Source organism: Ictalurus punctatus, chromosome 23, assembly GCF_001660625.3.
Source record: "Ictalurus punctatus breed USDA103 chromosome 23, Coco_2.0, whole genome shotgun sequence".
Lineage (NCBI taxonomy): Eukaryota > Metazoa > Chordata > Actinopteri > Siluriformes > Ictaluridae > Ictalurus > Ictalurus punctatus.
Genome location: NC_030438.2, coordinates 18,703,369 through 18,721,135, shown reverse-complemented (window position 1 = coordinate 18,721,135; position 17,767 = coordinate 18,703,369). Strand labels below are relative to the sequence as shown.

The window sequence follows — 17,767 nt, the reverse complement described above, 5'->3', positions numbered from 1 at the left end:
AACATATCGTGAATGGAACTGAATCATGACTGGAGTGTTCCACTCATACTGGCCATCCAAAACAAACAAAATAGGCATATACCTCCGAGGGTTAGCATCAAATAAGTGATATGCCTGGGGTTTTTGTTGTTGTTTGTTTTTTGTACCAAAGAAAATCAATTCATCCATCACATCTAGAGAACTGCTTCCACTTTCATGGGAAATGAACACAGGTACTTGACCAAAATGGGGATAGCTCTGGATTTATGTTTGTAACCACTGTATGGTCTAGTGGAAAAGAGTGATTATGGTATGCTACGCAATCAGCAGTCTGGCCAGGTTCATATAATGGGTTCTCACCCAGAGCATTTTTCTCAGAGCTAACAGTACCATGCTATAATTCTTGAAATTCCCAGACTGTTACAGAGCTGCTACTGGCGTTCAGAGCAACACCCTTAACCAGAACTCTAACATTCTCATCTGTACACTTGAATTGTATCCTGCCTCACTGGTATAAAAGTGAAGAAATGCTTCTAATCTGTTTTGCTGGTGATATATTTTTTTGTGTGTATTTTATAGAAAGCTGGTCTCAGAGCAGTGTCACGCCCAGCCTTTCCACCAACGTTGAAAACACAGGTAAGATGGATGGAACGCCGTTGAGTTTCCTCTTAATATCCTCCCACTAGCCCTCCTCTCTACTCAAAATGTCATTTTCCCCTCCATTTCTGACAAACACATCTCCTTTGCTTGTTCAAATGCCTCTACATCACCATTTGTTTGCATGTCAGCTAAATGTGTTGTGTGTGAAGCAGCAGTAAATATGCAACGGCACTCAAAAGTGCTGTTGTTGTTGTCTATCAGATGTGAAAAATGAATAGTGTTCCAGCTTTTTATGGTTTTCAAACAAAATGATATTATTCCTCGAAAGATGAGGAGGATTTGTTTTATACTTGAGACCTGGTAGAGATGATAAAACATGGAATGTAATCAGCGGGTATTACGTTTGTTAATTCTTGTCATTCTGCATAAAGCCGGGTGTACACTTTATGATTTTGCTGTCGTGGAAAACAAATCACGCATCGTAAAATAATTATTTGGTCCTGAGTTCGGATCGAAGGTGCTATGTGACATGGTGGCCGTTTTAGTGGACTATAACCACTGGCGGCCGTTTTAGTGAATCATAACCACTGGCGGCCATTTTAGTGAATTAAAACCACTGGACGCCATTTTACGGGCTGTAACCACTGACGGCCGCCATTTTAGTGAATTATAACCACTGTAGGCCATTTTAGTGGACTGTAACTATTGGAGGCCATTTTAGTGAATTATAACCACTGTAGGCCATTTTAGTGGACTGTAACTATTGGAGGCCATTTTAGTGAATTATAACCACTGTAGGCCATTTTAGTGGACTGTAACTATTGGAGGCCATTTTAGTGAATTATTACCACTGGCGGCCACCATTTTATTGGACTCTAACCACTGGAGGCCATTTTAGTGAATTATAACCACTGGCGGCCGCCATTTTATTGGACTCTAACCACTGGAGGCCATTTTAGTGAATTATAACCACTGGCGGCCGCCATTTTAGTGGACTGTAACCACTAGAGGCCATTTTAGTGAATTATAACCACTGGCAGACATTTTAATGGACACAAACCACTGGTGGCCATTTTATAGGGTTGTAACCACTGGCGGCCATTTTAGTGGACTGTAACCACTGGAGGCCATTTTAGTGGACTGTAACCACTGGAGGCCATTTTAGTGGCTTTGACCCACAGATACAAGTTGATACTATAGAAATGATAATGTACTAGAACAAGTGCATTAACAAAAACCTGTGGTCCAGACACGAGTGTGCTAGGACTGCAAGTTTTATTGTTCTAGCGAAGTCACAGCAAATGAAGCAAACTGCGCATAAAGATTTAAATTGTGTATAACGAATCCCGAAACTGCTAAATCTATGACTCAGTTTTGCATAATGTTCTTAGCATATTCTTGAATAAATTGAATCAATTGAGTCAAATTTTGTATTTTGTTTGTCAAAAACAGTGACATATAAAACCGTTCTCCGTACTGGACTCAGACTTTTGCACCTTACTGTAGATATAATGAGTTCTCTATGGACCGATACTGCTGTGTGAGAAATATTCATGATGTCAGATATGACACTGACAGACAGGGTGTGTGGGGTTTTTTGGCAACGTAGTGAACCTCCGAAGGTAATTAACTGTGTTTATCACAAGTCCATTGTCATTCTGTAATTAATGCTTATAACAGGTCTTATACATTGGGCCCTTAATCCCCAAATGCTAAGCTATGTGTCTGGATCGGATTCTGCTTCTGATGAAAACATCTAATAATGGAAATTCAGCGGAACACTTCCTATGAATAATGCATTAATAATGCATTATAAATTAATTTTAAGACATTACATAAATATAAATACTGTAGAAGTTTACAATACTTAACATAACATGTACATACTGCATGTACAAATACTTATGAGTGGGTATGTTGACATGTATAACACTTTAGAATTCCAGAGTACATGATAGATTGAACTAACCTGACATTAAGAAGTCATAAGCTAATGCTTTATAACGGGTTATATCACCTGACATTAAGAAGTCATAAGCTAATGCTTTATAACGGGTTATATCACCTGACATTAAGAAGTCATAAGCTAATGCTTTATAACGTGTTATATCACCTGACATTAAGAAGTCATAAGCTAATGCTTTATAACGTGTTATATCATCTGACATTAAGAAGTCATATGCTAATGCTTTATAACGTGTTATATCACCTGACATTAACAAGTCATATGCTAATGATTTATAACGTGTTATATCACCTGACATTAAGAAGTCATATGCTAATGCTTTATAACGGGTTATATCACCTGACATTAACAAGTCATATGCTAATGCTTTATAACGTGTTATATCACCTGACATTAAGAAGTCATATGCTAATGCTTTATAACGTGTTATATCACCTGACATTAAGAAGTCATAAGCTAATGATTTATAACGTGTTATATCACCTGACATTAAGAAGTCATATGCTAATGCTTTATAACGTGTTATATCACCTGACATTAAGAAGTCATAAGCTAATGCTTTATAATGTGTTATATCACCTGACATTAAGAAGTCATAAGCTAATGCTTTATAATGTGTTATATCACCTGACATTAAGAAGTCATAAGCTAATGCTTTATAATGTGTTATATCACCTGACATTAAGAAGTCATAAGCTAATGCTTTATAATGTGTTATATCACCTGACATTAAGAAGTCATAAGCTAATGCTTTATAACGTGTTATATCACCTGACATTAAGAAGTCATATGCTAATGATTTATAACGTGTTATATCACCTGACATTAAGAAGTCATAAGCTAATGCTTTATAACGTGTTATATCACCTGACATTATGAAGTCATATGCTCATGCTTTATAGACTGTTAAGTAACCTGATATGCTCGTGACATGTTTCATAAAATGCTCTGTGACCTGACATTATGAAGTCATAAGTTCATGCATTATACAAGTATTATGCGTGTAACTCTAACTAGTAACTATATCTACTATACACTAGGCCGGTCATTATAAAGTGTTATGCATGCTCTACTTGTGTTGATAATGCATTATAAATAGGAATTATTACCCAATGTAAACAAGTGACTATGACCCATGACTTTTCAAGCTGTAGCTCTCTTGTTCTTACACAGGTTTGAGATTGCTGGTTTTTAAATCAACAGCTTGTAGCTGATTTGTCTATAGTGCATCATCCCACACAGCTCCTGTGTGTGTTCATGTGCGTGTGTGCGTGCATGATATAGTAGGAGTGTGTATTCTCGCTGCTCAGGAGTTTTGATTACACACAAACGTCTGCTCGGGGGCTCCAGGCCATCTGGCAAAGTAAACAAGTACAACCTGCGAAGCTTGGCGTTAATTTAGCCCTTGATCCGCTGATCTCGCGCTGCCGCATGCTCGTTATCATTTTTAGGCCCATTAATTTCAGCCGCACGCTGAGGGAAAGCAATTAGGCGCACCCTTTTCCCCAGAGGTGTGAAAGATTTCTGTCGTTTTGTTACTTCAAGCCTCTGGGATCAAGCTTTGAGGAGCAGAGCACTCCTGAGATCAGACATCCGGTTGTCACACACAGCATTGTGACGAGGTTCTGTCTGACGGTGTATGGAGCCGTGCTGTTTTGGAAACACTTTATTATTATTTTTTTTAATGAAATTTGTATTTATAAAAGCCTAACTACATGTGCGTTATGATATTTAGGCTTGTAGCCAAAGTGGCTTACTCTATATCCGTCTGCTGTGGATGTTTTATAACAGGTGTGTTTATATGTGTGTGTGTGTGTGTGTTTGCCCTACAGCACCTCAGCCAGTAGACAGCCAGCTGTGCGTGGGTCCTGTTCCGAGTACCAGCCAGCTGTGCCACATCTCGTGTCCTGTGGAGTGTGAGGTGTCTCCCTGGGGGGCTTGGGGGCCATGCACCTTTGAAAACTGCAACGACCAAACCGTGAAGAAAGGTACAGCTTCACACGCTCATCCTTGTTTTACTCAACTCATACAACAACGTGGATTACAGTGTTCCAGAGAACGGCGAGTTTTTATCCATTTCTAGTTACGTTCAATGTGAAAAAGTCATTTTACCAAGACACCCCAAAGCGCAGACACTGGAGACTCCTTTCATATGTGGTTGTCATGCAGATCTGGCAACCCTGCACTTGATAAAAGGTCGGATGAGGGTTTTTTTTTTTTTTTTTTTTTTTAGGTTTCTCTATTTTCACTGTTTCTGTAACACCGTCGCGTGTATATGAAGTGATTGTTTAGAAGAAGAAATCTAAAAATGTCTCCTTTTTTTTAAAATTTAAACACATTATTATACATGTAAAAAAATAAATAAATAAACAGCTACGACCAAGTTTCTATTAAAAGAAAATAATAAATCTGACTGACATTAAAAATGATTTCATTTGAAGTCCCATGGAGGTGCTTCTCAGCGCTGAGGTCAGAACGATTAGCGCGGCACGGGATCCGTAATGACTCTTCTTCAATTTCATGCCGTAAAATGTCTCGAGGCTGCGAAATAACAGCTTTACCGAAATTGAATGAAATTTGTCGGTGAAATTTCTTTTCTTTTTTTTCACTGAACGTGGACGGAGGACGGACAGCGATCTCATTCGCATTCATACCATCGACCGTTCGAACCAGAACTATTTTCACATGCTGCTTTATCATAATTGTTCATTAAATGAGCGATGAAATGGATGAGTAGCCTGAGAGGAGACTGGAAAATAGAAAGAAGTGACAAAGGATTTTAAAAAAAAGTCTCAACATTCAACTTTGAGAGTGTAAATGAGCGTAAAATTTGACTTCAAAGTCAAAGCAACTACATCAGACTTATATATCCGTCTTCACGTAGGCTTATCTCGTGGAAAATTGTCTTATTCCTATTATTTGTATTGTTGGTTTTTAAGAATCGCTCCTGTTAGTGACTCAAGACGTGCATTTGCATCTTATTTGCATACTCTGCTCTGATTCGTCCAAACTTGTATAAGTTAAACATGGCATTGTAGTGAAATAATGCTAGCTAGGAATCATGATGCGTGCTGTAATAGATTATTGTCCACGTTATTTATGTGTTATATTTGTGCATATCAGTTTCTGGTTCGTTCAAGTTATCCTTCTTAAGCGTGTACGATCGATCGGTTTTGCCGACCGTGTTGTGTTTTGTAGCGCTACTCTAACCCTCGTGTATGTTTTATCACCCTCCGGTCCCTTGTCTCGGCTCATCGGACAGCTTTATGCTCGAGTTGCTTCCCGTGTAATTCGCCTCGGTCTGATCTAGGTTTCAAATTCCGACGGCGAAAGATCACAAATTTCCCGACTGGAGGCGAGGGCAGCTGTGCTCACCTGGTGGAGGCCACGCCCTGCGACGAGCCCAGCTGTTTCAGCTGGCAGCTGCTCGGGCTGGAGGAGTGCGTTCCTGCCGACGACACGGACTGCGGGCCAGGGCGTCAGCTTCCACAGAGCCGCTGTGTCGACACGGACGGTGAGAAACACCACACCCCTGCTCCGTATAAAACACAGGTTTATATATGAGGACACTGAAAAAAAAAAAAATATATATATATATATATTTTTATATAACTAAAAATATCTTGAATTTAGGCAATTTCAACTCATATTTCTCTTTCGTAAATTGCTTTTTTTTTAAAACTTGAGTAAATATGTCTCGAAATTGCCTTCGTGTCATCCGCTAAGACATCTTCTTTTCTTTTCTTTTTTTTTTTTTTTGCACAGGAGGCCTGGTTAGAGAAGCTCAGGTCGTAAAATTCCACAATAAACTCAGTCATGTTTGACAATTTGTTCTTGATTTCTAGTACCAGTGGGTGTATTTAGTACCAAATAGGCTTCGAATAATCTTCCCTGATCTCGGTCGGCTTTTGGTCGTCAAAGTCATTTAAAAGCAACTTTAGTGCAGGGCAGGTGTAAAATGTAAATCACCTCCGAATCACTCGAGAACATCATTATCCCGATTTCTGTTGCTCTCTAAATGATGCGCCATTCTCAGGCAAGAATGGCAGTGTGTTTCCTATTATATTTTTTAAAAAAATTAAAAATACTTCTTGTTTCAAAGCCGGTTACATCCGCATTCAAACCAAGCTATTCAGTTCTAAAATATATTCAGATATCATGAATGCAGGTGAATTTATCTACAATTTTCTCGTCTCATAATGCTAATGATCAGCGCCATCTTCAGGTGTCTCCTGTATCGGTGTAGCAGGGGTCAGAAATCGTAAATGCCGTAAAAAAAAAAAACAATATCAGGACCTCCGAGAAGATGGAATGTAGTTAAATTTTTACTATGTATTTGATTCCGTTTTAATGTCGGTTAATTGCCCGTTAATGAATCATTAACAACACTCGCCCTTTACTGCCCTGTACCCCATATGGCATCAATTAGTTAATTTTTTTGATTGGCAGTAATACAAAACTATTATTTTCCTATGTACTATAACCGGAAAAGGGGTCTTTTAAACATGACATCATAAATAAATGCCATGTCACATGATCAGGAAGTTCTGTTTGCACTTCCTTTTCTTCAGTCGCGTGGCACGGTGAAGGTCATCGTCAGACAGCTCTCAAAATCGGATTCATTTGTCAATATTTAGGCAAAACTACTTAAAGGAAACGATTTGAACACTATCTGAGATGTTAACGTTTAATTTATTTCTTTTGTCATTTAAACAAGTTGATATATTTTGAGTATCCTGTTAAATGGTAGAATGTAAATGTTGCGATAATGGAACTGAAGCATGTGCGTTCGTGGATTGAACACAGGCCTACACAGCAAAAAAAAAAAAAAACACACACTCAGCTTCTCTAACAGTATATTTGCTTCTTTTTTTTTTCTTCTTCACATTCAAAGTAAGAAGACCGGGGGTCATTTCAGACATTTCGCAATTGCACCTTCTTTTCTAAATGTTATGTTTCAAGAGAAAGAATGAAAAATTTTGTATGTATTTTTGAGTGAGTAAATCCATGCACATACTTCTTTTATTTATTTATTTATTTATTTATTACATCTGTAATTCCTTTCTAGAAGATATAACTTTTACATGCTTACTATGTAGTTTAAAGAAAAAAACATTCCGTGTTATTTTTGACTATACGATACATTCCACCACTGCGCGTTGTTGCCATACGGCAACAGTTAACCAACTACCCCCTCCTCATTTGTTTTCTTGAATTTTTTAAATATGTTTAAATTATTTAAATATTAGTATCACCTTAATTACTTAAAGTAATTAAAAAACCATAAAACATTTTTTTTTTAAAAATATAAACGTAATAATTCATGCAATAGAGGGATAGGAGTTGATATTGTAAGAAAGCTTTGCGATATACAGCGTGATTTTATTTATTTATTTCTCCCTGTACATCAATAGTGAAACGTGAGTATATCGGTATGGGGGAACGTTTTACAGCTCCTTGTGTTTGCGCTCGTACTACTGCATGTGTATTTCTCAGCTTCTCGTGCTTCCCCAGTGGAGCTGGTTGTGATATTTGGCCTTAATGGAAAATGTAAGAAGGTTCACTAGCTGAAGTCGAACACATCTCGAAGGAGTTGCCCGAAAACCTTGTACACTCCGAAAACCTTGAAAAGTCTGACACTAAAAGGTATTTTAAACCCCAACCCCCCACCCCCCCCCCACCCCCCACACACACACTCACACACACTGCACACTTTCATACCACGATTTCATCATAAAATAGGTCATGCTTTTCAGTGATGAGTAAAGTAGAAGGCCGGCGTTATTACAACCTCCAGGCGTCTGACATTTACTCGTATTTGCTCTGCCTGACAGGGCTTCGAGTTTCCCCCGCATCATAACGGCGCCTAATTCTGCAGCTCAGAAGACGTTTTTCTCTCCCAAGTTAAACAGAAGCTCCAGCAGATTGACTTCTATGCCATGCGCTGATGGAAATTGATTCGTTCATTGTTTTGTTTTTGTTTTGTTTTCTTTCCCGTCACTGTTTTGGAGAAAATGATGTTCATGAAGCGCGATTACCCTAACGCGAACACCCTAGATTGCACCATCAGATCGATGTCGTCGTTGTCGATATGAGAACTTGTCTCGACGATAGTTATTCGGCTTCCCATATTTTTACTTCCCATCTTGATTCTCTGTGAAACCGTGACGATTTTTATCAAAATTTCACGTAGAGGCAATTTGAGCTCCGTGGGTTATTTTTTTTTACGTCATTATTTTCTAATCCAGGGAGAATCCAGCAGTGCTACTATAGCTTGTTGCTTTAATTCCTTCCAACACATTAGAAGTAAGGATTAAAGCACTCCGTGTCATGCTGTCGTCATGTCGTGTCATGACGGATAATCCATGACGAAGTGGTAGGAGTTACTCTTACCGATAACAGCATGTCCTGAAATGTTTTATTCCTCTTGTACCGAAGCAGTTTTCCAAAGCTAACAATTATTTATTTATTTTTTTAATGAACTAGAGACACGTGTTACTTTTTATCCACTCATAGCTACATTTTACGTTGTGGAATGTCCGTGAAACAAGCTAGTTCTTGTTCTCAGCTTACGTTATAACAGCTATAAACAGACAAAAACAAACACACACACACACAAACGCAGCTTGTCAAGTTACACAGAAACCAGAACGCATGACCTTCTCTGTCCTAAAGACGTCTGACCGTTACAAAGCGCTGACACTGGAGACTCCTTCCATGCACGTTACGTAAAAATCTCCTCGAAGTTCGCGTTAATATTAATATTAATATTACTATTAACATAAACCTGTGATTTGCAGATGCACTACAGTCAGAGAAGCTGTTATAGAAAAGGAATCAACACCTTCTGACCAATCAGAATCCAGAATTCAAGAGTGACACTGCATTTCTACTATCGTACTGCCGAGTATAGACCAGCAAATTTCTAACTAAAAGTATATATATATATATATATATATATATATATATATATATATATATATATAAATAAATATATATATATATATATATATATATATAAATAAATATATAAATATATATATATATATAATGTAAAAGGTACTGGAGCAGGGTGATTGAGGTTTCATGGATCAGAATGAGGAGGAAAAGCGTCGTCTATAATATCTGATAATGGCAAATGAAATGTCTGGAAGAACGGCAGGAGGATTGCTGCCATTGGCTACAAGTAACATCGAGTTCAGGTGTGAAATCCATCAATTTTTTTCCCCGTGTTGCTTCCAGGAAGCACGGCCGAAGCAGACGGTTAATGAAAATGAAATTCAGATTTTTTTTTTTCCATTGTTGTTAGAATTTAACAGTGAAATGTGCAGAGAACATTCTTCTTCTTCTGCTTCTTCCTCTTATTATTATTATTATTATTATCATCATTATTACAAGCTGCCAGCGGCTTGAATCAGAAATGAGTATTTTCTGTGGACATGGTATAATAAAGAATAATACATTTAAAACATGTGCAAATTCGTAACAGTTCTCATGGCTTCTTTGAAAAACACATTAGTTCCCATTTCTATGTTTTTGGGTTTTGTTTTTTTTTCCTGTAAAATGGGGTCAGGCTAAACGGGTAGAAATGTGTAATGGTATCTTTTAAAACCAACAAAATCAGGTCTGAAGCTTCATCCTGTACATGCCATGAATAATAGATTGCGTTTTCAGAGGCTCATGGGAGCTTCGAATCTATGCCTTCGTCTATTTCAGGCCCTGATTAACACTCTTTTTGCATTCTGCATGTTTGTATTCAGCCTCATTTTTAACGTTACGTATGCACCTGGAGTCGCACGAGGTCCTCGTGTTATTCTGTGCGTAATGCAGTTTCCCAGAAGCACTTCGCTTGGGCATGTCTGACCTTCATTTCTGCAATATTTCCTTTAAAAAAAAATAAAATGTAGACATATCACGTAAGCTTAGCGAGCGAGCTACTCAAATATCACATTCAATACTCCCTCTTTTCTGTGTCATCATGCCGTGTAACGTGTGTCACCAAGTTGACGAGAATTCTCGATTCCGATTGGTCGGAAGGTGTTGATTCATTTTCCAGAACAGCAGCTCTGACAGTAGCTCGTAAACGACAAGAGGTGCATCATTTTTCATCTAGTCCTGCCCTTCAGAATCCACATAAAATATTTACATCTTGCCCAGAAGGCAAAATGATCACAATTTACACCGATCATCCTGTTCAAAAGTTTGTAGTGAGAATAGAATTATGGGATTTCTCTGAAGGATTTATACAATGATGCCTTTGAATAAGATCGACAGTAAAAAAATAAATAAATAAATACTCTGATGTTCCTGTGTGTGCAGGCAATGAGGTGAATAAGGAGCTGTGTGATGAAGCGTCGCTGCCCGGCCCTGTCTCTTGTGTTGTCCCGTGTCCTAATGACTGCGTCCTCAGTCCCTGGACCTCCTGGTCCACCTGCTCGCAGACGTGCTCGAGCAAATCAGCCGAGGGAAAGCAGACGAGAACGAGAGCCATTCTGGCTTACAGCGCTCGAGAAGGTAACGGGACGGACGTCCTCACACATCCGTGTACTAGTGCGGTTTTATTTCTGGGACTTTCCGAACAAGTTGGAGTGAACTGTGCTAGCTACATCTGTCTACTTAGCGACACACTGATTTTTGTCAAGTTAGCTCATATTCGTTTATTAATACAGTATATCTTAAAAATCTTCTCTTATACAATACTAGCCAGCTAGCTAGTCATTAACAGTGAGAGCCGTTATACCCTCCTAGGCTAGGTAATCCTATCAGGTTAGCTCATGCTAATTAGCAGTAATAAAAGAATGAATATTTATATTTTTGTTTAAATGATGCTGTGAGGGATTAGATGCAGCTATGTTATGATGTTATCTTGCTGACTAGCATGAGCATTGAAGGTTATACACCTTTATGAATATAGCCTAAAAATCCCCTTGCTAATCTTATCATGTTAACTCACATTAGCTATCATGCTAGCATTAGTACTGAAGATTACGAACATTTATGAACATCCTCTCAGAAATCCTGTCAGGTTACTTCACGTTAGCCACCTAGCTAGCTGTTAACAGAGAAGGTTAATTACATCTACATTTTTACATAATTATGTAAAAATCCTCTCAGAAATCCTGTCAGTTTAGCTCATGATAGCCAGCTGGCTTAGCGTTAGCGGTTCAGACTTTCAGATTCGGAAAACTGTAGGACTAACGTTACCTTTTATTATAAATCCGATTGGGTTTGATATAGGGCTGTAATATTTATTTTAAGGTGTTACAAGGGCTGCAAAGTTTTCTGAGGAAACTTCCAGAAACTTCTGTGGTATTTTGACTTTGATTGTTGTTCTAGTCGAATCGTTTAGGGTTTTGCGTATGATATACACTTTGAAGTGGAAAGTGTCGCTAGAAAGTGGTTATGGATGCTTTAGAAATCCCTGGGAACTCATTACAAAGGCAAAAAAGCACAATAATAGCATTCCGCAACCTCGACGATGAACACGACTCGTGTCGGGTCATTTGCTCGAATGGGTTTGTTTGGAGAAATCATTTTCCCAAAAGTGCCCTTGAATTATTTGCTATTCAGAAGACAAGTCTTACTTTCATCTTTATCATAAGTATGTGCTGTCTGCCTGCTGTGTTCTGCAGACATCTTGCCCTGCTTCCTAATGGAAGACACGCGCATTAAACACACCAAATCATGCAGAAAGCCCTTTATGCATTATGGATGTCTTTGAGAGTGGATTTGAGCGAGACGGCAGAAGGACTGAAAATCATACAGCAAACACACATTTAAAAAAAATAAATAAATATAAAACGAGGTGATGCACTGACTCTGGAACTTTTGGAAGTTGTGGTTTGTTTGGAGGCTGAGCTTTTTTTGTTTTGTTTTTTTTTCCCCCCCAGGGGAACGACCTCGCTGTATATTTGAAAAAGCCAAAAATACAGTTATTTTCCATGTTTTCACACTGAAAGATGGTGTCAGTTCTCGCAGCCTTGAAGATACAAAGGCGCGAATTCCAACACAGCAAACAGAAACAGGATCAGCAGAAGGTGTAAACGAAACCATAAAAATTCATTATCGAATGCCTTCGGGTGAAGATCTTCACCTCCTGGCAGCGATGTGTCGTTCTCCTACGAGTCGAGTCTTTGAGTCAGCTTTTTTTTTTAAGTTGAACTCTGGGAGTCCTCTTGTGGCTCTTTTCATAAAGAGAGAGGCGCTTTTTTTTCCCAAACAAGGACATGACAAATAGATCCTCGAGCACGCTCGCCGAAAATTTATCAGCATTCGGTAATGTCGTTAATCACAATAAACCGATAACTTTGGCTGGTTTGCGGAAAAATATGCCAACGAGTCGTCTAGGAGCTGAATGAGGAATCGACGTTTATTGGTTAGCCGAGTCAAACGATCCGATTCGCTGAAAGGAGTTGGCATTTCAATCTATTCGAACCCTAACCGTATCTCCTGAGGCCAGTTTCACGAATCCGGTTTCAGTGGCTAACCAGAAAAGTTCGAGTTTAGTTTGAGCAAACTCTGGTTTTTCGGTCTCGACAATATGGACTGGTCTTTAGCGGGTTTCATCGCCATGGTAACTTACGCTCCATGGCTGACCGGCTCCGGAGCAGGTTTTAATCTAGGTAAGAAAACCCAAACCCAACTTTGACCAATCACCTGCGAGCAAAGTCATATAACTTGAACGCATCGAAGTTAATCCTTCAGTGTTTGTAGCGAAGGCTTCACTGTTTCAAAGGGCTCAAACTGTTGTTATATAAATATTGATACGAGGGTCTGTGTAAGGCTTGAGGGGTGGTATATGAATATGGAACATGTTGGGAACTGTACATCTCTAAATCTCACCGACAAAGTAACATTTGAAAAGCAGCTAAAGCAACAAACCTAAACCGATTGTCTAGATTGATTCCTCTGACCAATCCTATGGTGCGTGTGATGAATTATTATTATTCTGTGTCAGGAACTGTCTCAGAGCAGTATCGAAGAAAAGAATCGTAAAATTCAGCAGAAGAGCTGAAAAGAAAGACCTGTCTTTCACAAATGGTGATGTATTTACAATTTTTTCTTCCCCCTGTTTTGAAAGACAGCGCCAGAGCATCAGGTCTCTCGAGGGTAAAGTCCTTCGGAGTCATATTTTTCTCAGTCGTGGGTGTGCTTTCTCCTCGTTACGGAGCTGCTTTCCTCTTCCAGATAGACAGGTCTCGATTCTCGGTACCCCTTTGGGCTGCTCCGTCACCCAGAGAGCTGAGAATGTCAGCATTTATGTCAAACACGCTCTCATTTCACTGCTGAAGAGTAAGACAGAGCCTTGGAGTGTTGAGCATCTCGTCTCCTTCCACGTAGGCAGGAGAGAGGAGTACGACCGGTGTTGCTAAAACTAGACATTACATTCAGCCTAGTCAGAGATATTACAGGAATGAAATATTGTACATGTTTCTAATTAGTCGTTAATCCAACAAAATCAAATGAATATGGTTATAGTTCATTTAAAGTCCACAAACTAGTGGGTGTAGCTTACCTAAAACATTCCTCAGCCTTCAATGATTCATTATCGCGCGTAAAAAAGTCAAAGTTTTGCAAAATTTAGCTTAAAAAGTTCGACGATTATATAAACATATATTTGTATGACTTAAGTAATCTTGTCAGGTTACCTCATGCTAGCTGGAGGATAGCTAGGTGGAGTATTTATGAATATATCTTAAAATCCTCTTAGAAATTGTCAGGTTAGCCAGCTAGCTAGCAGCTAACAGTGAAAATTATTTATATTTATGAAAATGAGTTGAAAATCCTCTCAGAAATGCCGTCAGGTTTGCTCATGATACTGAGCGAGCAAGTAGCAGTAAAGCTCATGAGCATTTTTTTTTTTTTTTTTTTTTTTTTTTGAATATGACTTAAAAATCCTCTGAGAAATGCTGTCAGGTTAGCCAGTGTTAGCCAGCTAGCAATTAGCTTTAAGGGTCATAAAGGTTCATGCATTAGGTTCGATTAATCATGTCAGGGATTACATAAAGCTATTTTTCTATGTCAATATGCCAACTAGCATTAGCAGTGGATGTCATGAGCATCTGTGAAAATGACCTAAAAAAAAAAAAACACCCCTCTTTCTAATCTTGTCATGTTAGCTCTAGAAATCCTGTCAGAAAATGTCAAATTAGCACTTGTTATCTAGCCTGCTAGTTTTAACGATGAAGATTATGAGCATTTATGTCTATATGTGACAAAAATCCTCTCAGAATTCTTGTCAGGTTAGCATGTCTGCCAGCTAGCTAGCAGTTCCCAGTACGGGTCATGGACATTAATTGAATTTGATTTAAACTCAAATCATCTTCTCAGGGATTATGTTTAAAAATCCATCCATTTTATACTATACTGCTTATCCTACAGGGTCACGTAGAACCTGGAGCCTATCCCAGGGGGCATGGATCACAAGGCATGGTGCCAATCCATCGCAGGGTACACAATCACATACACATACACCCATACACTACGGACACTTCACAAATGCCAATCAGCCTACCGTACATGTATTTGGACTGGGGGAGGAAACCGGAGTACCCCGAGGAAACCCCCGCGCGCACACAGGGCTGCGGCAGGAATCGAACCCACGACCCTGGAGGTGTGAGGCGAACGTGCTAATGGCTAATCCACCGTATTTACTATAATTTAAAATCCTCTTGCAAATTTTACCGCATGTTAGCATGTCAGGCTAGCATTCGCAGTAAATGTTGTAAACATATATGACTTAAACTTCCCCTCAGAAAATCCTGTCAGGTTAGCATGTGTTATTTAGCTGGAGAGCATTAGCAGTGATATTATTGAGCTTTTATGAACTTTGACACGAAAATACATTTTATGAACATTTGTGAATATGAGGTAAGTAACTCTGTGAGGGATTATGTTTGTTATGTTATCATGTTAGCTCGCTGTAGGTTATAAGCATTTAAAATGTTGACATATTCTCACAGAAAGCATTTTGGGTTTGTTTGTGTTCGCTTGCTCCAATCCCATATGTGGAGTCGAATACACATTTCCTGTATGTCGTTTATCTTCTTTTACATGAAATTCTAAAAACAGGTGATATATGGTGATATATATATATATATATATATATATATATACACACACACACATAACGAGTAAGGAGTGTTTTGGGATGTCTGATGACTTCTTATAGTGCAGTTTGTAGAGGGTAGAAATCATTATTTCAGAGAGGAATGTGGTGCACTTATTAGCGGTTTATGGAGCAATTTGGGATTCAGCCATGCTGTCTGTGCACTTCCAGGAAGCTCCAGCTGTCCGAACGCCAGCGCGCTACAGGAAATGAGGAGCTGTAACGAGCATCCCTGCGTTGTTTACCACTGGCAGACCGGACCGTGGGGGCCGTGCACTGAGGACGCTTCGGTCACCATGCTCAACTCTACGCGGATGACGCCCTCCGGACAGGGCAAGACATCCTGCGCTACGGGCATGCAGACCCGTAAGGTCATCTGCGTCAAGGTCAACGTGGGGCAGGTCCCGCCGAAAAAGTAAGGAGTCATATTTCGTATAGGATCTGAAACACGTTGTAGGAAAAACGCGGAAGGGTTCATTCCAGGTTGTTTAGCTCCGTAAGGCGAGTGTTTACTCGAAGAAATAAATCGAAATCCTTATGTAGCGTTTATAACCGCTGTGACGTGGCAAGCTTTTGTAGAATGCTGGATGTAGATTTACATTTATAGACACCAGTTCTCTTTACAGATATCTTCATATGAAAGGCTTTGCAAGGCAAGGCTGGTTTTAAATTCGGTGGGATTTTATTATTTAAAAAAAATAATAATAATAATGTGGCTCATGCGACTTGCCCACTGTAACCACACCAGTGTATGTAATCTGCCGTTGTATTCCCATCCTCCTCAGAGTTCGATGTGTTATGTGTTTTGAGAAGCTTTTCGGCTCACCACGGTTGTATAGAATGGTTATTTGAGTTCCCAAGCCTTCCTGTCAGCTCGGTTCAGTCTGGCTGTTCTGCTCTGACGTCTCTCATCAACACGCCTGCAGAACTGCTGCTCACTGGATGTTTTTTGCTGTTTTGCACCATCCTGTGAGACTGCTGTGTGTGATAATCCCGGGAGTTTTCTCCCAGTTTGATGTTCGACGTCATGTTTTTCCCCCAGTTTGATGATCCGGACGTTAACTGAAGCGCTTGATCTGTGTCTGCGGGATTTTATGAATCGCACTGCCGAATCACGACTGGCTGATTGGATAATACTGGACAGTGTTTTGTAAACGAAATAATCTCAGGTCCGTGTTTGCTCCAAAGACATTCTTTACTCTTCACTGCTTGGGAAAGTGCAAAAATGTGGACCAATCTGGGGCTCACCAAGGACCACTTTTGATGGGGAGAAAAATCTGATTTAGCACACACGATTAGCATACAGGCTAAATGCTTAATGTCATTCACCACTTAGTGGTACTTCATTAGTACATTAGGAGGACAGAGAGCACATCACGGTACTCAACCTCGTTCTGGAGTGATCCTGGAGTCAAGAGTCTTCGAGAGGACTAATGAGGGCTGTGCATTTGTTTAGTTGTATCACATTAGTGTGTGTTTGTGTGTGTGTGTGTGTGTGTGTGTGTGTGTGTGTGAATATCTGAGTGGCGCAGATTGCTTCAGGGAAAATGCAGTCTGCACTCAAAGTCTGTGTCTCCACTCCAGGCAAAAGCAGGCCGGGGGAAAAAAGCGTGATAAACACGCAGGAGCAAACATGCTAATTAGCGCCGTCGTTTTCAAACGGCTTAATTTCCCAGCAACGCTAATGGTAGTAATTAAGTGCGCTGGATTCTTTGCAATTTAATTACTACAAGACGAGAATCACGCACCATGCTCAAGACAAACCGCGACGAAAACTTTCACTAATCCAGTGAGGAGCGAAGGCGGTTAGCATGTAGCGCAGTAGCAGCTCAGTGGGGAAGACTCTGAGCTTGGGACCGGAAGGTTGTCGGATCAGATCTCTTCATTTCACTGTCAGGTTCTAGCACGCTCGCCTCATACCTCCAGGGTCAGGGTTTCGATTCCCATCTGCACCCTGTGTGTGTGGAGTTTGCACGTTCTCCCGTGCTGCGGCGGTTTCCTTTGGGTACTCCGGTTTCCTCCCCCAGTCCAAAGACATGCGTTTCCATATTGTCTGCAGTGTGTGAATGCGTGCGTGGACGTGTGTGTCGTTATGACTTGCGATGGATTTGCAC

General features: G+C 39.8%; 1 protein-coding gene across 1 annotated transcript in view; it reads left to right on the top strand.

The window, feature by feature from the left end:
• LOC108256167 (thrombospondin type-1 domain-containing protein 7A) overlaps positions 1-17,767 on the top strand; it is a 116,858-nt gene that overhangs the window by 49,847 nt on the left and 49,244 nt on the right. Inside the window, exons 5-9 of the mRNA XM_017452746.3 lie at positions 559-615; positions 4,378-4,533; positions 5,856-6,059; positions 10,865-11,059; positions 15,825-16,068. Coding sequence (XP_017308235.1) covers positions 559-615; positions 4,378-4,533; positions 5,856-6,059; positions 10,865-11,059; positions 15,825-16,068 — 856 coding nt within the window. The remainder of the gene's footprint in view (positions 1-558; positions 616-4,377; positions 4,534-5,855; positions 6,060-10,864; positions 11,060-15,824; positions 16,069-17,767) is intronic.